Here is a 21,074-nt window from a genome sequence, read left to right on the forward strand (position 1 = left end):
ATTCTCATCGCTGGTCTCATACAGAGGGCACAACTTATGGCTCCATAATATCTGGCCAGGGGAGTTTCATAGGCCTTTTGAATCTCTAAAAGGAAAAAATATTGGCAGAGTCTTCCGCTCTTCGGGCTTCCCTAGTAGCTCAGTTGGTAAAGAATCTGCCTGCAATGCAGGAGACTCTGGTCCGATTCCTGGGTCAGGAAGATCTGGTGGAAAAGGGATAGGCTACCCACTCTAGTATTCTTGGGCTTCCTTTGTGGCTCAGCTGGTAAAGAATCTGCCTGCAATGCAGGAGATTCTGGTCCGATTCCTGGGTCAGGAAGATCTGGTGGAGAAGGGATAGGCTACCCACTCTAGTATTCTTTGTGGCTCAGCTGGTAAAGAATCTGCCTGCAATGTGGGAGACTGGGTTCGATCCCTGGGTTGGGAAGATCCCCTGGAGAAGGGAAAGGCTACCCACTCCAGCATTTTGACCTGGAGAATTCCATGGACTATACACAGTCCATGGGGTTGCAAAGAGTCGGACACGACTGAGCGAATTTACTTTTCCGCTCTTGACTTCATACCATGGGCCTGCCCCATTGCAAACTGAACATTGTCCAGGAAGCAAAACATGCAACAAAGGTCAGTGGCTATTAAAAGGCATTCTTATTTAGCTCAATCAGGAACAGGACAGGAGAGGTTAATTTTTCAACAGAATAACATACTGTATATATCAGCACTAACAATGAGGTTTTATTTCCCTGAGTCAGCTTTAAAAATAATGTTGACTTTTATGGTCGATACATTATAGATCACCATATTTATGTCAGAACATATTGGCATGCAAATAAATCAATGAAAATATTAATATGTGAGCCTTGTGTTTAAATGAAACCCCTTGCAACTCCACACCTTCCCCTCGTATTTCACTGTGGCACTTTCTGAGCCCTCACCTCTGACATGTTTTACTGAACATGACATCAAGGCCTGATTTTACTCTCTGCAACTCCTGTTTTTCATACATCTTGCATATAATGAGGTTCAAAAAATATCCAGTTGGTTCTTTTACCATAAACATACATATCTGCATTCTATCATTTATAGGACTGTCGATTCAAATATATAGTTTATGCATGAACAAAATATCTCAGAGTCAAATCTCTGACTGGTATACTATTAATAAATGAAACTCTGTGTTGGAGACCACCTTCAAATATTATGTTTGCTATCGACAATCACTTTTAAGAGTCATGGTAAGTTTCTGTTATAAATATGCAATTTAGAAAGCAAGTTCACAATATACACATTATTAAAGAAAATTGGGTTTAGTGAAAAAGAAAATCCATTCTCTTAAGTGTATCTTCTCTTTCTAACACTCTTCTGTACTCACAGAGCATGCCAAGTGCCAGCTGCTCACAGCCCTCTTCTGAGGGGGAATCATCTTTCTCAAAGCCTCCCCAGAAACAGCAACCACTGGTGTGCATCCACCAAGAGTGGCCTGCTCCTACCTCCATGCTCGCATCCCAGCAGCCCCTGGGCACCATGCAGGAGCCACCCAGGCAGCCAGCAGGCGTGCAGACCCACAGCGTGCCAGAGGCCTGGTGTGGCGCTCCTATCCAAACAGGAATAATGGTGACCCCCTGGGCCAATCAGAGTCTCTTGGGGAAAATTCCCATGTTTCCACGGGCAGAGTTAGCCACCTGCCGCAGTGATGGAAGGTGAAGGAAGCCCGGAGGGAAAGCTGAGTCAGAGGAAGCAAGGAGGAAGCAAGAACTGAACAGAAAAGCAACGAAATAGAGGAAAAAAAGAAAAGGGTGAAGGTGTCAGTTAGAGCAGCAGAAAAAGAGGTCACTAGGGGTAGTCGTCAGGTCACCCCCCATATTTAATTCACTAGCTCCTCCCCAATATTTAATTCACCAAAAACTCACATTCATTTCCCTCCCAAATATCCACTGAATACACCCAGAGCTCTCTGGGTGAGGGGTGTACGCCCTCACCACTCAGTCAAAGTTACCATGCTGTCCCTCCTGGACTAGAGCAAACACCCTCCAACTGTCTCCAATGCTCCCCGCTCTCCACACTACACATCATCTAATCCAGTCATGCCATTCTGTGTTTCTTAGACACACACACATACACACCCACACACACACACATTAAACCCTTCAGTAGGAAAAATCAATTAGATCTAAATGGGGAGGGCTTTCATATGCTAATTGGACAAGGAAATAGCGACCCACTCTAGTACTCTTGCCTGGAAAATCCTATGGACAGAGGAGCCTGGTAGGCTACAGTCCATGGGGTCGCAGAGTCAGACATGACTGAGCGACTTCACTTTCACTTCACATGCTAATACAGAAGAATATCTTTATGACCTCAGGGTAGAGAAGGAGTCTTAAACCAGAGACAAAAGGTACAAACCATAAAAGCAATATCAATCATTTCAACTATGTTAAAATTAAGAACTTTGTTTCCTATATATATATATATGCCCTTAAGTCCAGGAAAGCTGGAGTAGGAAAACAAAGACTTGTAACATGAGTAACAGAAAACATTTTTATCCAAAATATGTAAAGAACTCCTAAAACTCAATAACAAAAGGACAGACAACTCAATAGGAAAAAAAAAAAAAAAAAAAAAGACCAAGAAGAAACTACAAGACTCACTTCACACAAAGAAGCAGGTCCAGAGGCAGCAGGAGCCCCTCTCCCACATAGAAGCAGCACAGAGCGCGTGGGGAGGGAGAACACCTCATAGGAAAAGAGAAATAGGGCTCAGTGAGAAAGTCTTATGACAGAGGGTAAGAGTGGACGAAGGCAGGTGCTTCTTTCCCCGGGTCACTCCCCGGGTCCCTCACCCCTGCTGCCTGGAGTTGCTCGCCCAAACAGGATGGTACCACATCCTCCTCCTCCTCCCTTCTCGTGCTGAGAGTCCGGAGCCACTGTGGATTCCTCCCTCCACAGCCCCACCCCGCCCTAGCAACACCCTAGCAACAGGAAAGGCTCCGACAGTGGACCGCACATCCATCGGCGCGTTAGTGCTGTAAACGGCCCTTTAGGGAAGCTGTAGGAGGAGCGTGATGCCTGAGGGTAAGAGTGAATGAAGGCAGGGTCCCGAGATACAAGTTCTCTACTCCGCCGACGCCTTGGGCAACTTTACCACTAGTTCTTGAGCCGCAGGCTCTGCCACTGATCTCCTCTCTTGCCCCAAACCAAAGCAGCTTTCTACATTTCTGCACACAGCACACAGGAAAAGACTCAGTCGTGATGCGTTTAAAGATCTTTGATGCCAGGTGAAATGAAAAGGAAAAAGTTTCCTAAAGATCTCCTTTCAGGGTCATGACTCCAGAGGAAATGATGGACTTCCAGAGCCACAGGACTTTATAGCTATTTTTACTGCATCATTAATGTAAAAAAAAAAAAATCTGATTTCAAAGTCATTGACAGGGTGGTATTACACTTTTGTATAGGTGAAATTAAAGGATTACTTCTTCAGCAGTGATTATTTTCCAGACAGTAACATCCGTTTCAGAGCAGCCACCTTCTCTGTTGTGACAATACAATGTCAGAGCAATGCTTCCCAATCACTCCCTGTGTTTACACTAATTTGAAGCTGCCAATTTTGTCAGATCCTTGTCAACAGAAAACAAAAATGTGCAAGCTGCTATATAATTATTGAAATTAAGTACTCACAGTCTCTAGATATTCTTCTAAATTATTTAAAGGACCCAATTTGCTTTTCCTTTTGAAAAAGTAAAAGCCCTTGCATTCTTATGTTTGGGGACAATTCACACATGGAAAAGAGATCTAGGTACGCAGCAGGCATAAGCCCACACTGCAAAAATATAATACAAAATTATTAAAAGGCTAATCAGCACCTTTTATATTAAGACTCAGGTATAGTTTAAAACTAGGTTGCTATGTAGGTATCATTCTTTTTTTCAAGATATTTTTCTTTTTTGATGACCATTTTTTTAAGTCTTTATTGAATTTGTCACAATATTATTTCTGTTTAGTGTTTTGATTTTTGGGTCATGAGGCATGTAGTATCATAGCTCCCTGACCAGGGATCAAACCTGCACCCCCTGCATTGTAAGGTGAAGTCTTAACCACTGGACTACTAGGAATGTCCCTGGACAGTTTTTTAAAACTCAGATCTGTCCTCTCTCTCTTTACCATTATCTCCAGATCATGTTTTTTGAGACCTGGGTTCAATCCCTGAGTCAGAAAGATCCCCTAGAGAAGGAAATGGCAACCCATTCCAGTATTCTTGCCTGGAGAATTCCATGGACAGAGGAGCCTGGTGGGCTACAGTCCATGGGGTCCCACAGAGTCAGACATGGCTGAGTGAGTAACATTTATACTCTGTCATCTATAAGAGGCACTACCTCTAGTGACTTCAGGGATGACCTGCTTTTCTATTTCCCTTCTTTCTTTGTTATGTGATTAGGTGGGTGAGATGGGGGAAGGTAGCTTAAAAAAAAAAAGAAATCCTCTGGAAACCTGGAAATTTGCTGTCTCTGCTTTGTAAAAGAAGCCAGGCTTTCCCCAAAACATCACAGAAGGGACTTCCACTGCACCTCAGTTTGCTCAGCTGTAAAATGGTGAAAACTCAACATTCAAGAAACTAAGATCATGGCATCCAGTCTCATCACTTCATGGCAAATAGATGGGGAAACAATGGAAACAGTGATAGACTTTATTTTCTTGGGCTCCAAAATCATTGCATATGGTGAAGAACTGACTCACTGGAAAAGACCCTAATGCTGGGAAAGACTGAAGACAAGAGGAGAAGGGGACAACAGAGGATGAGATGGTTGGATGGCATCACCGACTTGATGGACATGTGTTTGAGCAAACTCCGGGAGTTGGTGATGAACAGGGAAGCCTGGTGTGTTGCAGTCCATGGGGTGGCAAAGAGTCGGACATGACTGAGTGACTGAACTGAACCAAACTGAAAATGGGGGAATTATTCCAGCCATGCCTATCTCACAAGATCTTTTTATAACTCAGTCTCAGCAAGGCTGCTTTCAGCTGATTGCAACACCATTTTATTGTGGGAACCTAACATAGTAACTTTAGATAAAAGACCAGTAGGAGGTGGTATAGCTGCTGGGATTTTCTGTATGTCCTCAATGAATTATGTCCATTGACAACTACTAGGCCTGGACCTAAAACCAATCCCAATTCCTGCTTTCATTTGGAGGGAAAAAATTATCAACTGTCAGTCTTCATCGCCACCTAGTGGTTCATTGGCCAAATAACATCAAACGATCTAGTGGATTTCAAACATAGGAAAAGTAATTCAAACTACTAACTCCTGTAATCCACCATCTAATTAAATGTAGCTTGGGGCCCCATTTTAAAAGCTTATTGAAAGACAAATTATGTTGTGAATATGAAAAATAAATTTCTAGTTCATCTTTATAAATTAAGAAATCTTTATAAATTAAGTACTGCATACATTAGCTTTTTTTGGTTGCACCATGCAGCATGTGGCATCTTAGTTCCCCAACAGAGGATCAAACCACCGCCCCCTTCAGTGGAAGCACAGAGTCTTAGCCACTGGACCACCAGGGAAGTTCCCTACAGCAGCTGTTTTGAGAAATCGCCATACTGTTCTGCACACCTTTGTGGGAGGGGCATCATAGGGGAGCAGGAGGGAGAAACTATGGGGTGTAAGACAGGCTCAAGGATTTACAACACGGGGAACACACCCAGTATTTTGTAATAACTCTTAATGGAGTGTAACCTTTTAAAATTGTATTAAAAATAAAAACCCTAAAGAAATGCATCTATTTATCAACAGTTTTTCAGAGTAACTTGGAAAAACAAATTTACTGTCTGAAAGCATTTATAAGCCTCCATTAAGTAGCTCCACTTCTCTAAGGAAGGTTTCTAGATATAGGTAAAATATTAAAATCAATGCATAGATTAAACACATGTAGAATACAAGAGTGGCATTCAAAAATGGAAATAAGAAATGTCCACTTCTTTGGCCCAAAATTTTTTTAAGGGAGATACTATTTTCTTACTTCAACAACCACTCCTCCACAACTGAAAGCAGTAATACTTCGTTGTTACTCACATTTATTCATAACTTTTCCCTTTTCTGAACTCTTGAAGTACGTATCTTACAGATACTTGTTAAAGGCGAAAGAAGAGCCCTTTCTTCATCTTGGCTGAGTCATTTCTCTGGGTAGTGGTAACTACTTCAACCATGAAAATGATAAAGACTTCCCTATTCCCATGGAAGAAGAAGAACTAAAGAGCCTCTTGATGAAAGTGAAAGAGGAGAATGAAAAAGTTGGTTTAAAATTCAACATTCAAAAAACTAAGATCATGACACCTGGTCCCATCACTTCATGGCAAATAGATGGGGAAACAATGGAAACAGTGACAGACTTTATTATTTTGGCTCCAAAATCACTGAAGATGGTGACTGCAGCCATGAAATTAAAAGATGCTTGCTATGCTTGCTCCTTGGAAGAAAAGCTATGACCAACATAGACAGTATATTAAAAAGCAGAGACATTACTTTGCTGGCAAAGGTCCATCTAGTCAAGGCTATGGTTTTTCCAGTAGTCATGTATGGATGTGAGAGTTGGACTATAAAGAAAGCTGAGCACTGAAGATTTGATGTTTTTGAACTGTGGTGTTGGAGAAGACTCTTGAGAATCCCTTGGACTACAAGGAGATCCAACCAGTCAATCCTAAAGGATATCAGTCCTGCATATTCATTGGAAGGACTGATGTTGAAGCTGAAACTCCAATACTTTGGCCACCTGATGCAAAGAACTGACTCACTGGAAAAGACCCAGATGCTGGGAAAGATTGAAGGCAAGAGGAGACGGGGACAACAGAGGATGAGGTGGCTGGACGGCATCACCGACTTGATGGACATAAGTTTGAGCAAGGTCCGGGAGTTAGTGATGGACAGGGAAGCCTGGCGTGCTGCAGTCCACGGGGTCACAAAGAGTCAAAAGGACTGAAGCGACTGAGGACACACATATGAATTTGTAGGTGACACATTTCAGACCACAGCAGAAGGTGATAGCCAGGAAGAAAAGTGACCTTGTCTGTTATGAAGTGGTAATGCCAGACTCACCTGCTCACCCTCCCACATAAGCCAAAGAGCTTAGTCAGATCAGCGTAGTCTCTAGGAGGAAAAGGAAAGGTGGGAACAGAACCAGAACCTGTTGGGTCACCCCCTTTGCAGTGTGCCTTTCTTCCAGCTGATTCTCCCAGCAACCTCACCAGGTTACAGCTGTGGAGACTGTGGCTTGGAGAAAGAAGATGACTTGCTCCTTCACCCTGTACTCACAGTCCCTGCCGAGCTGGGATTGGAGGGCTTCTTACCACAGTCGTGAGGGGGCAGAAACCCACAGCCCACCTCAGGAGCAAGCCCTCCACACTGGAGGGCCTAGCCAGCCCTGCAGGGGTGTCTCCTCCGACTCGAGGCTTCCTCACAGTAAAATAGAGCTAGTGCTTCATCCCCAAGGTTGCTCAGGAGACTAAACAAAATCACAGTGTGAACTGGTGGGCCCAAGCCAGCCCTGAACCAGGCTGGTACCACTCCTCAGCATCCCTCTGAGAGCCCACATTGTGCTGGGAAGGCAGCTTTGCTGAAAATAACTAAGCATTGGCCAGCCCTCCATGTGGAAGATGATAGGGGACAAAATGAATGAAAATGTCATTCTTTCTATGAATACTCACCCAGCCAAAAAGCTTTGCTCTCCCAGTCAGGTGGATCTTAAAGTTGGTCAACAGGCCCCTTGCCTCAGAACATCGGTCCCAGCCTTCAAGCTTCAGGCTTCAGCTCAGGCACTGGCCTCACCTGCCCCCCACCCCCAGCCTCAGGTATACCCTCAACTCCTCCTCTGGCTCACGCCCCATGTTCAATGGGTCCCATTGTTCCTGCCTCAGAAGTGCCTCTGGATCAGGTCCTCTCTCCTCATCGACCCACGTGGCCTCGCTGGGGTCCTGAGCATCTCACACCTTCAGGCACTGCCCGGGCCCCCTTACAGTCTGACTGCTCCAGGCTCGCTTCTGGGCTGCTGCCAGGCCTTCCTCCCACACTGCCTTACCCGTCACTGTCCTGCTTAAGCACATCCATCCTCCTTAAAGCATCCTTGGAGTTCCGCCCCCACAAAGGTCATCCCGCCATCCCAGGACTCTTCAGCTCTGTCTCCTTGCGTGTGCTATGCCTCCAACCCCACCCTTCAAATGCCCTTCACCCTTCTTTCCAAGCAAGCTCCTCTCGGTTCTCCCAAGCAGCTCCAGTGGCACCCAACCCAAGTCTTCACTCGACTCCCTCAGCACCCTGCTGGTTTTTGCAGCGCTTGGCGACCATTTCCCACACTGCAATGCAATCAGCTGTATCTGCTTGTCTTCCCCACCAGACTGTGAGAGCCTGGAGAGCAAGTGCTCTACCCACGTTTTCTCCATAGTGCCTGACCCAACAGATGCTCCATAAGTGCTTGTTGACTGATAGAATGCACGAGGTCCCTGTTCCTTCCGCTGTGAGTAAAGATCTATCCGTTGCAGTTTACCCCCAAATTACCCAATGTACACTTTCCCCTCTTTCCCTGTATTAACTCATCTTTCTGAAGATGAACCCCTAGAAACCAACTTCTCGGAAAGTTCAGGCTTCACCTCAGGCACCCCTGTAGGTCTTGTGCTGGCTGATTTCCCAGTACATCAGGCTCCACACACAGCTGCCTCAGCTCTGCGGCTCTGCCTGTTGGATCTGCTTTGTCAGCGGGGACGAGGGTAAGAAAGAAGCTGCACCTGGCTTCACCAGGTTTCACTGAGGTGAAACACCTCAGATGTGTTTTCTTGGATGTCCAGGATGCTGAGGTGTTTAACAAGCAAATTAGCCTTGGGATTCAAATATGCAGTTAATAAATCTTGATAGAGATACAAATCAAAATCCTCTCGCAGAGCCTGTAGGCAAAACCTATGCTTTCCCTAAACCTCCCTAACCCCCAAGGATCACTTTCCACTCCCACCAAGGCATGTAAGTGGGGTTAGGGCCAGGTTGCAGGAAATACTGCCCTCTACGGATGCACCATCATCTTCGGCTGGAAGAGATCCTCTTGGAGGTTTCCTAACTCTATGCAAAGTAGTCTAGCCAAAGAACAAGTCACAGCGCTTGAGGTGGTATGCCCTGCTTAAATCACAGCAGCACATTTTCCTGCCACCATGGGTATCGGAGCTTCCTATCAACCCAGCCTGGAGCCAAGAGCACACAAGTCACGGTAAGGGAGGCCCTGTGGACCTGGTAAGTTGAAAAGCCCTCCTTTAAAATCTGCTTTGCCCTTGGTGCTAGCTTTTTTTTTTTTTTTTTTTTTTTACTAGCACTGGTCTCTCTCAAACAAGGACTCTGACCAGACTTCAGGAGTTAATGCCAAGTCAAGGCAGAAACTAACACTCAGCTGAGGCCATGATGCTCTTCTAGCCACTCCGTTTCCTCCCCGGGGAAGGAGAAGCACGAAGAGCTGTGCTCCCCGGGGGAGATGGAGAAGCTGGACACCAACATCTCAGAGGAAGCAAGATCCTGCCATCCCTCTGAGCACTACAAGCAAATCTACCTCTCCCTGACCTACAGCATCATCTTTGTGCTGGGGCTGCCCCTGAATGGCGCCGTCCTATGGCTCTCCTGGCGCCAAACCAAGCGCTGGGGCTGTGCCACCATCTACCTGGCGAACCTGATGGTGGCGGATCTGCTGTATATATCGACGCTGCCCTTCCTCATCGTCACCTACTCCCTGGATGACACCTGGCCCTTCGGGGAGCTGCTCTGCAAGCTGGTGCGCTTCCTGTTCTACGCCAACCTCTACAGCAGCGTCCTGCTGCTGACCTGCATCTCCGTGCACCGCTTCCTGGGTGTGTGCCACCCACTGCGCTCGCTGCCCTACCGGACCCGCCGGCACGCCCTGCTGGGCGCCACCGCCACATGGGCTCTGGTGGTCATCCAGCTGCTGCCCACCCTGATCTTCTCCCACACAGACAACATCGACGGCCAGATGATCTGCTACGACTCGACCAGTGCGGATCACTTCGACAAGTTTTTCGTCTACAGCATGGTCCTGATGTTGTCCAGCTTTGTCCTGCCCTCCTTGGTCATCTTGGTGTGCTACTCACTGATGGTCAGGAGCCTGGCCACGCCAGTGGAGACCCTCACAAGGGGGGGTGGCGCAGCCCGGGCCAAGTCCATCCGGACCATCCTGCTGGTGTGCGGCCTCTTCACCCTCTGCTTCGTGCCCTTCCACGTCTCTCGCTCCCTCTACTTCACGCTCCACTTCCTGTCATCAGACAACTGCCAGCTCCTGACGGTGGTCAGCCTGGCCTACAAGGTATGGAGGCCTCTGGTGAGCCTGAGCAGCTGCCTCAACCCAGTCCTCTACTTTCTGTCAGGTGGGAACAGAGTCAGGCTCCTCCAGGAACTGGCACACAACAAGGTGGGTGAGCACCCAGCTGGAGCCAAGGGACAGAGACCCAGGGGTGGGCAGGTCTGGGTCCTGCCAAGATGAAGTTCAGGGGGAGAGCTCCAAGATGCTGACAATGACTTGTCTGAACAGAGTCACGAGCTAGTGGGGTCCTGAAAGGATTTTAATTTTGATGTTAAGTGATTTTAAAATAAGAATATGGAAAGAGCTACCAACACAAAGGAAAACTTTTTCAATGAAGCTGACATTTCTCTCTTTTCATTCAGATTTCAGCTCACATGTCACCTTCTCCAAAGTCACTCCTGCCACCCTAGCCAATGTTGACCTCTCTCCCCTGAAACCAATCAATCTCTATTATATTTCCCGATTTGTTGTCATTATTGTAACACTTATTAGGACCTGGACTTGTTTGCTTACTTATTCATGGTCTCTTCCCCCTAGAATGGAGGCTCCAATAGGACAGGGACTTCATCTGAGTGCTGTCCCCTAACAACAGCCTCCACAGCAGGGCCCAGCACACAGTGAGAGTACAACAGGGGCTGAATGAAGAAGTGGGTGGCTGGCTGGATAGATGGAGCCCTTAATATGTAAGAGCACTTTATAAGAAATAACTCATTTAATCCTCCCAACAGTCCCTGGATGCAGGAGCTATTGTTAGCCCCTCTGACAGATCAGGAAACTGAAGCACAGACCTTAAAGTAGCTTATCCAAGGTCACCCAGCTGGAAAACACCCAAATCATAGTGCTGGGTGGGAGCTCTGAACCCAGGCACTGGCTCTGAGGAACACAGCCCTAAGATTGAAGCAGATGGCCCAATCCAAATACTCAAGAGCTGGCTGAGTTTTTGTTGACAGTACCAGCTCACCTGTTTACCTAACTGCTGTGACCTGAAGACAACTGTAGCAGTCCCCAACCTTTTTGGCACCAGGGACTGGTTTCAGGGAAGTCAATTTTTCCATGGAGCAGGGGTAGGAAGGGATGGTTTCAGGGTGATTCATGTGCATTTATTGTGCACTTTATTTCCATGATTATTACATCAGCTCTACCTCAGATCATCAGGCATGATTAGATCCTAGAGGTTGGGGACCCCTGGTACACAGTATGTGCTCTTTTATTATGCTTCTTAACCGGTGTTCTGGTTAAAGTCAGAAAAGGCTCTGCAGGCTAAAGTGGCTGCAGAAGTGATGATCCACCTTATTCATATGTGAACATCATGTCTCAGTTTATGACATAAAAGTCTACCACTGTCTTAAATCACAAGATGATGCTCATCTTCTTAAAAAAAAAAAGTAATACAAAAACAGAAAGACCTTTTTAAAAAACTCATATTTAAACAGTAACGATCTCCAAGGAGCTCTCAGGTCTAAACATGCATGATTCAATAATTCCTTATAATCTATTAAGAGGTGGATAAGCCTTTTTCATAAAAGCTAAACTGTAACCCCTCATTATTACCCCGACTCTATTTACAGGGAATGTCTGAGTAAACCACATACATGTCTAAATCATAAAATTTTATTCTAAAAGTGCCGTTTATTGCTTTCAAGGGCACACAGTAATTAGAACTAGACTAAGTGTTGCCTAGCAGAATTCCTTCAGATAATTAGTTTAATGAATAGGCAAGGATGTTTTCTAATTAGCAGGTCAGCTGTTTCTATATAAATAAGTGCTTCTATAGTAGCTGAGAGAGCTTAAAACTGTTTGCTCTTTTGAACATTCTCTCAGTTGTCTTGCTGATATTATTACTTTTTGTCCCTTTCTTCTCACAAACACAAAGGAAACACTCAGCTGACCTACAATCTCAACTATCACCTCTTACAAATGAGCAAGGTTTAACATTCCTGGAGAGTTGGCTCCCCAGTAAATGCTTAAAGCCACCCTACATCCCACTTAGACATTATTTCTAATGCCCACCAGCCTGCCAACCCTGGAAATGGAAAGAAAACTAATCTAGAATTTTCAGGATGCATCACTTTTATCTAAAAAGTAGTTTTCAAATACTAAGTGTTAGTCACTCAATTGTGTCTGACTCTTTGCAACTCCATGGATTGTCGCTAGCCAGGCTCCTTTGTCCATGAAATTCTCAAGGCAAGAATACTGAAGTAGCCATTCCCTTCTCCAGGGGATCTTCCCGATCCAAGGATCAAACCTGGGTCTCCTGCATTGCAGGCAGATTTTTTACCATCTGAGCCACCAGGGAAGCCCAAGTGCTTTATACCCCTGGCCAAAGTTTTCCAGTCTTAAGTCCTTGCTAACTTACATGCTTACAATTATTTCTCTGATCCATATAATGCTAATTTTGCTTCTGCAGAATCTTTTGACCTATCTAATAGCAAAGAATAAGCATCCACTTTTAACTTACTTCTCTATCACTGGGATCAAGAAAGTTTCACCTAGTTGTCATCATATCCTAGTTTTCAAGGGTAGTTATCTCAAGATATGAGAATCAAAGTAGACTATTCCCCTTTAGAGAAAGGGCTCCATTGAAAGGGGAGCTGGGAACCCACTGCCCAACAAAAGTCAAGGGGATATTCCTGACTCCCCTTTGGTTAGCAAACACCCATCAACACCAGGGGATGAGGAGACAAAAAGGAACAAAAGTTCTTCCTCAATCTCCCCATTCAATGCCCACCACCCTAGTGAAAGCTTGGGTCCTCAAATGTGTTATCACCCTGGGCTCTGAGCATCTGTGTAATCCGCCTGGCTGCTCGGAAGATCAGCAAATATCATGTTTGAAACACCAGCACTGGGACAGTACTGGATGCAAATGTGATGGCTGTAGCCACCTACAAGGGGCAAGCACGGTGCCAGCTCTTGAGGAGGTTCCAGACTGTTGGAAAAACAAACCCAGACAAACAATATGAGCACTAATTAACAACTTCAGCAGCTACAGAAAAAAGTAATGTCAGTTGGTGATTAATTAAAAGCAAACAACACAGTATAAGCATGAGGGAAGCTTTGTCAGGGGGCAGGGGCTTCGGGGGCCATGAAAGGTGTCATGTGTATGCTGAAAGCTGGGTGAAACTGCAGTTAGAATTTCTCGAGCATTGGAAAGAATGGAAAATTTGTGTGGGGGCCAACGGTTGGTTACTGAAGGGTAGGAGGCAGAGACAATGCTGGAAGGGTAGGCTGAAGTGTGACCACAAAGGCTACCCAAAGCCAGCAAAAGAACTGCTCCTCAAGGCGTGGAACCCACCAAGGGCATCTGGGAAGGTCACAGGATCAAACCTTCGACTGAGAAACTTAATCTGGCAGTCGTTGTGTTTAGCGATAAGAAACAAAATGTTACAGAAGACTTCTGTGGTATCTCCTAACTGGCTTCAAACTCAGCCTACACACCACGTCCAGGTACTTCTTAAAGAACACTTTTCATAGGTCACACTCTCCCTATTTCTGCCCATTCCCTCCCTACAAACTTACCTCTACAGGATAAAGACCAGATATCTCATCCTGGTCTACCAGATCCATCACAGTCCGGGCCTCACTGAACTTGCCAACTCACAGGTCTTATACCGCACCACATGGCTGTCCCCCTCTCACATGTTCACCAGAGGGCCACCATCCACCACTCGACACCCTGCCCCAAACCTTCTCCACGTGCCTCGATACCCATCTCCCCAGATCTTGGGGTCCACTTCCTCCAGTCTCACTGCACTGCTGACTCAGCCTCTGGGCCTATTGCCTTGGACTTGGTGATGGACTTCTTTATCATTCAGGTCTGTTTTGTCTCTCTTTCTACTCCACTTTTCAACGTATAGACTATGGTACCCTACCAACATTCCTAGGAGGAGAAGGGGATGACAGAGGATGAGATGGTTGGATGGCATCACTGACTCAATGGACATGAGTTTGAGCAAGCTCCGGGAGTTGGTGATGGACAGGGAAGCCTGGAATGCTGCAGTCCATGGGGTCGCAAACAGTCGGACATGACTGAGCAACTGAACTGAACTGAGCAACATTCCAAACATGACGGACACTCAGTAAGCAATGGCGATGTTGACAACGAAGAAGAGGTAGAGGAAGGTGATCACCATTTACGAGGCCACTGCAGTGATCCAGGCATACAGATAATGGGCATGAAGAACTAAATCTTTTAGTAGAACCAAAAAGATTTCAAAACATACTGGAAAGAATGAAGATGAGTGAAATAAATTATTGAGACATAGGTGGTAAGGGGGACAGAAAAAAATTGGCTCTGAGACTCCAAGCCTGAGGAATCAAAAGAATGATCAACTAGCACTGAGCACCTAGGGACACTCAATAGTCGCTCGATAGGAAAGCAAAAGGAAGGAAGTAAAGGAGGGAAGGCACAGGCGGTGTATCATGAGGGACAGTTCAGACAACTGAAATGCGAGCTGCTAGTGAGGCCTCAAGTTGGAAATGTAGGATGGAGGGCCAGAGAAAGTTTAGGCTCAAGCTCTGGGTTTAGAGTTATCTATTCAGGCAACTCTTCCAAGCTGCAGATGGAAATTATATCTCTGAGGAAGAAGGGAAGAGAAAGAATAGAGGACCTAGGAGATACAGGAACCATAAAAAGGGTTGACAGGGAACACAGAGGCCGTAGGTGGTGCTGATAACAGTGTGGGAAAACCAAACCAGGACAGTTTCAAGAAAGAGAGTAGTCAAGGGTATCGCATGAAACAGACATGCCAAAGAGAATGAATGAACAGTTGTCTCTCAGCATACAGTTCAAATGCCACCTCTTCCAAGAAGCCTCCCCTGATCACCCATCAGAAGGCCCTTTCTCAGGACTTCCCTGGTGGTCCAGTGGCTAAGACTCTGCACTCCCAAGGCAGGGGGCCCTGGTTCGATCCCTGGTTAGGGAACTAGATCCACATGCTGCAACTAAGACCTGGTGCAGTCAAATAAATAAATACTAAAAATAAATATTAAAAAAAAAAGAGAAGGCTTTCTCTCTTCTCTGACCCCTCATCCACATCTCCCTTGGACCAAGTATGAGCAGCATTATTTAAGTCCCCTATTTCCTATCCTACAGGATCTAACAGAGATTTCAACATATGGGTACTCGCTAATCTTTGTGTAGTAAATGAACATACAGCAAATAATTCTCCTGTGTATGCTTTCTGGAATTACTGCCTGAATCCAGTTTATGAGTGTGTGCCTATAAAGCTAAATCACAAATCGTTTGGGATTTATTTGTTCTCACACTCACCAACTGCAATTCAAAGCAATTCCAGGACACACAATACCTGCAAGCATTCTCACTTCTTAGCCCATATTTCAAGAACAATAAAGAAGGGAAATTTTTCATCAAGTTGTTTACAATTAAGCATAACCTAAGCTTATAAAGTTGCGTATTCTCATTGTCTTTTACTTTTTTGTAAACAAGCTCAATCTCCTTAGTATTTCAACTTCTCAACTTTTTGTTTTGTTAATGTTTTCTGTTTATTTGTTTGTTAATGTACCGAACAACTTCAAAGGTAATGGCCTCAAGAATTCCATGATAAGATGGAACTCATATTCCTGCAGCAAGCTCTAGCTGGGCATTATTATAGTGTTAAATCATGAACAAAAAGCAAAAAGTGCCACTTCAAGCAAATTAAAGAATCGTTGAGTCTGAGAAAGTTCCACTCCACAGGTAGAAAAACACATTAGCCAAGAGACCTTTAGAAAGCATTAACCCAACAATCAAAGACACAGTCACTGAACACTCCTTATGGTCTCTCCTTTTATAGCCTAGTTTCCTGCAAGAGTAGGCAATGCTTTTTATTGCAGTTTCTACCTTGAATTCACAGTGCCAAATCATCGCAAGCTGGCTACTGCCCATCTCACCGTCCCAGCGCACTGTAACTGCTCTTCACAACACACCAGCGGTTTCCAGTTACAAACCGAACGGTCATGCCCTGTCCTGCTTGGGCTTCCAAGCCATTTGTCAGCCACCCACTTCCTCATTAAACTGACTGCACACACTGCACCCTCTCCTGTTTCCACCCTGTAAGTGTGGGTGGGAGGCCCCAGGGTTCCGCCCCCGCACACTTCCTATTCTACCCCTCTCCTCCCGGACAACCTCACTGACTCCCTGAGGGCCCCAGTGATGACCCGCAAACCCCTCTCCAGGGAAAGCCTCTTGCATTGCAAACCCATGCTCTTGTCCATACAACAGTTCCTCGGGCATGGCAAGTTCCATAAAGTCAAAACTGAAATCGTTTTCCTCCCAAACCTGCTTTCAGCTCAATGGCACCACCATCCATCCAAGCCAGAGATCTGGGAGTCGTGCTTAACTCCAGCCTCTTCCCACACTTCAAACTGTCATGATCCTGTGGTCAGATCGGCCTCCCTAGCATCACAGGAATGTGTTTTCTCCTGTTCATCTGCTCCACCACTGCCTTGGTTCAAATTCTATCACTTCTTGTGGGCTTCACTGCTCCAACCGATTTATCATTCTCTGACCCCTAGATTTGTTCCCCTCATCCTCTAATTCATTCCCTTCCTTCTGCTTCTACAGTCATCTTTGTAAGATGTAAATCTCAATTCCCAACATGTGTATCTTCCAAAATCGCCCAAACGCCTTCAGGCTTAAGATCAAAATGCCGAACATATAACAACAGTCCTTCATCAATCTCATCTCCTATCAAAGCTTCCAACCTGGGATTTCCCTGGTGATTCAGTGGTTGGGACTTCACCTTCCAAAGCAGGGGGTGTGAATTCAATCCCTGCTTGGGGAGGTAAGATCTCACATGCCTTTGGGCCAAAAAGCCAAAATACATAAAACAGATGCAATGTTGTGACAAATTCAAAAAAGACTTTAAAAGTGGTCCACATTAAAAAAAATCTTTAAAAAAAAAAAAGCTTCCAACCTGAACTCTACACTTGCCTCCTTCACTCCATCTTCATCAATCAGCAGGGTCCAAGATTAGCTCCAGAAACTCATTCATACCTCGCTCATACCTCCTCATTCATACCTCGCTCCTCCACTGCTTAGGTAAGTCATCTTATTCATCCTTTGTCATGCAGCTCAAGGACCATCTTCCTCTGGAACCTCAGTAGTCGTCTAGGGTCCCTAACCCCCATCAGTCATTGCTCTATGACAGTGCTCTTGGCACCACATCACCATCTCAGAATCACTGATCTTTAGTCTGTTTCCCTCGCTCATCGATGTGTGGCAGATGGTCCACAATTTTCACATTTCTGAATCACCACCTCTAGTAAAGAGCCTTAGGTTCAGTGCTCCCAGAAATGAATGATGATACAGAAGTCTGTGCATATCATCACGTATCATCTATTGTTACAGTATTATGGCTTGGTTTTCCTCACTACTATATCTCTTTGAATCATAAGATGCTGTCGCTTACTCCTTGGAAGAAAAGTTATGACCAACCTAGATAGCATATTCAAAAGCAGAGACATTACTTTGCCAACAAAGGTCCGTCTAGTCAAGGCTATGGTTTTTCCAGTGGTCATGTATGGATGTCAGAGTTGGACTGTGAAGAAAGCTGAGTGCTGAAGAATTGATGCTTTTGAACTGTGATGTTGGAGAAGACTCTTGAGAGTCCCTTGGACCGCAAGGAGATCCAACCAGTCCATTCTGAAGGAGATCAACCCTGGGATTTCTTTGGAGGGAATGATGCTGAAGCTGAAACTCCAGTACTTTGGACACCTCATGCGAAGAGTTGACTCACTGGAGAAGACTCTGATGCTGGGAGGATCGGGGGCAGGATGAGAAGGGGATGACAGAGGATGAGATGGCTGGATGGCATCACTGACGCAATGGACGTGAGTCTGAGTGAACTCCGGGAGTTGGTGATGGACAGGGAGTCCTGGCGTGCTGCGATTCATGGGGTTGGCAAACAGTCGGACACGAGTGAGCGACTGAACTGAACTGAAGATGCTGTCAAAGACACATCCCAATTTCAGAGATGTTAAGAGGTGAAATACTACAGTATACAGAATACAGCATATTAAGTTACATGATTATAAAAACTTTATAGTCATCACACTAAAAAGACATTTTAAAAAAGTCCAAGTGCTGGAAAATAACCCAAAACTTTCTAAAATAACTCTTAAGTGAAAAGAACACATGTATGTTATCTTAAAATGTTACAACATTTTTCCTTTGAAATGTTCATTAAAGAACTGTTTGTTCTGTATTCTGATTGTGGTAGCCAAACACAAATCTACATCCATTAAAATTCATAGAACCATTAAATTCATGTAATCCATTAAAATTCACAGAAAATAAAATTAAAGTCATGGGAAACATTTTTAAATCTCCATTAAATATGGCCCATTCCTTGCCTCTCCTCTCCCCCAAGCCTGGACTGCACCTCCACAACCCCATCAGAACCCAAAGAGGACACTTACTTCTCACTTACACTCTCACTCCAGCCCCTGAGCAATGACTCTGAAATTGGAGATGGCCCATGTCCGGGCCCACCTCCCCACACCTCCACATCTCAGGCCAGGCTTCCTGCCACTCACATAAGCCCTGCTCCTCCTGCAGCCAACACCCCTTGCAGCTGATTCCATCCCTGCTCTCCCACCCCTGTTCCTGCCAGTTCAACAACCTTGAACTGGTACCTTGCATATTTTTTCTCCTCTCTCACCCTCCTCCCACTTCACTCTCTCAACTCTTGTCCACTGTACCCTACAAAGTCTGGGCTCTACTGGGGTGCAGAAGGGGGAGAGGAATTCTCCTTTTGTCCTGATTATTTACTATTTAAATATTTATTAATATTTACTCAGAGCAGATAGGGTCTGCTTTGAATGGTTAAAAACTGCCTGAACATGGTAAAACACAGAATCTGGACAATAATCGGATTTTCCTTGGGAAACTGAACCAGACTCTGCAAAGAAGGCAAGTCTGCTGCTGTGCAGGGCGTGTGTGGTCTCGCAGCCGCCTTACACTTCCTCTGTGCCTCAGCTGCAGTGAGCAGCTTACGTTTGTTTTTTTTTTAATTGGTCATGTTCCATCCCTTCTCAGGGGCTCCGTCCATACTGCTCCCTTTTCTTAAGACTATTTTATCCAAGATTCTCTACAACCTGGTTTCACAGAATTTACAACAGAAACCTGAGCCCCAGTGCAGCTTTTCCGAACTGGTAAGGCCAACTTTCAGTAGCCATAGACTAGAACGGTCACATGGCAGTCAAAGCCTAAAGAAATAACAACTGAGTAATGATACAATAAACCAGAAAAACGGATGTGCTGCAGAAATAAACTTACCCTAAGTAATACACTTTCAAGCTGTTCTAGGAATTTTAAACTTACAATGTTATGCCATGTACATCAAACAATATAATCAGCTAAATATGTTAAATGTTGTCTAAAACATCTGCATGTCCAGAGAATGCGATACAAAAAAATTCCTTGACTTTAATATATAATATGACAAGACCAGTGTTAATTGCTCAGTTGTGTCTGACTCTTTGCAGTTCCTATGGACAATGTAGCCCACCAGGCTCCTCTGTCCATGGGATTATCCAGGTAAGAATACTGGAGTAAATTACCATTTCCTTCTCCAGGGATTCTTCCTGACCCAGGGACTGAACCTGTGTCTCCTGTACTGCAGGCAGATTCTTAACTATCTGACCACCAGGTAAGCTAAAGAGTATTTCAGTTTGACAGAAAATTTCCATATCCATATTTTATTTAATGCAAAAGACATAAATGTTACTTAAGGTCCTACTCTGGAGGAAAAAACTACTCCCATAATCTTTCAATGACAGTAACTAGGCAAATTTTCCATATTCCAACTTAGACTTTCTTTTTATAGAAATAATTTTCCCCATAAATAAGAGTTAAAATCAGTGTTTTAATGTTTTTTTAAGTCAAAAGTTAAAGACATCAAGTATTTCTTTTGCAGCACTTTTATTTATCTGTGTAGATACACAATTATCATAATTTATAGTTATATAACTTTTAGTAATTAACTGGACTATAGGAAAAATCATACAGAAAGTTTGTACCACAAAATCATGTCCCTAAGGGATTAGGGTTCTCAGTAACAGAGAAATATAGAAGCTCAAAAGAGTCAGCAACCTCTCATAACTAAAGAGAGAACAGAATCTGTTATATGTGGAAATGAGACTTCACAAAAGTTATCTTTCAAATATCCCCTATTACAAAAGGGAATGCCTATTAAAATGCCATTATTTATTCTATATAAAACATCCTTTCAATCACTTCAAAAGCTTTTTTTTTTCAAGGTTAAAAAAAAAAGGGCCAAATCCTTAAGACAGATTTTGTGAAAATTATGTCAATACAATATCCAAAGATTTCCATTATTTACTGTCCTTACTCAAAATCACCTGCATGTACCAGGTGCAATTTTGTAAACTTCACCACAGATAAATCTATTCCAAAGCAGAATTTTTCAGCAATACAGAAGACACAGTCCTCACAGTTATGCTTTTGAATAGGTATATTAAAAATATAAATATAAAATCTCATTATTATTTTTCCTAATGACTAAACTCTAAATTTAAAAAAAAAAATGGAGGTTTTCAAACCAATGATGTGTGCAGCCCATTCTCATGACACAGTCATTTAAACTTCTCATCTGTAAAACACAATATAATACATTATCAAAAAAGGGAAGGAGAAAAACCCACAAAACCCTATCATTAGAAAATAAAAACCATAACCACTATAAAAAACATGCAGTGTCAGGTATTAAGTTACACATTT

The 21,074-nt window shown here is 44.4% G+C and overlaps 2 protein-coding genes and 1 non-coding gene across 3 annotated transcripts in view; 2 read left to right on the top strand and 1 right to left on the bottom strand.

Moving 5' to 3' along the window:
* Positions 1-9,496: 9,496 nt before the first annotated feature.
* Positions 9,497-10,574, top strand: LOC128052939 (P2Y purinoceptor 3-like). Its single transcript, XM_052645444.1, is given in 4 exon segments — positions 9,497-10,090; positions 10,093-10,391; positions 10,393-10,462; positions 10,464-10,574. Coding segments are annotated over 4 exon segments (1,074 nt in total).
* A 4,608-nt stretch (positions 10,575-15,182) lies between these two features.
* On the top strand, positions 15,183-15,255 carry TRNAG-CCC (transfer RNA glycine (anticodon CCC)). Its single transcript has one exon. It is a non-coding gene; the product is annotated as a tRNA-Gly (tRNA).
* Positions 15,256-17,696: 2,441 nt separating this feature from the next.
* Positions 17,697-21,074, bottom strand: part of MFSD1 (major facilitator superfamily domain containing 1) — a 28,258-nt gene continuing 24,880 nt past the window's right edge. Inside the window, exons 16-17 of the mRNA XM_052638433.1 lie at positions 20,897-20,946; positions 17,697-18,278 (exon numbers count right to left, since the gene is read on the bottom strand). Of these exons, the coding sequence (XP_052494393.1) occupies positions 20,943-20,946 (4 nt within the window). The 3' untranslated portion in view covers positions 17,697-18,278; positions 20,897-20,942. The remainder of the gene's footprint in view (positions 18,279-20,896; positions 20,947-21,074) is intronic.

Source organism: Budorcas taxicolor, chromosome 1 (assembly GCF_023091745.1).
Source record: "Budorcas taxicolor isolate Tak-1 chromosome 1, Takin1.1, whole genome shotgun sequence".
NCBI lineage: Eukaryota > Metazoa > Chordata > Mammalia > Artiodactyla > Bovidae > Budorcas > Budorcas taxicolor.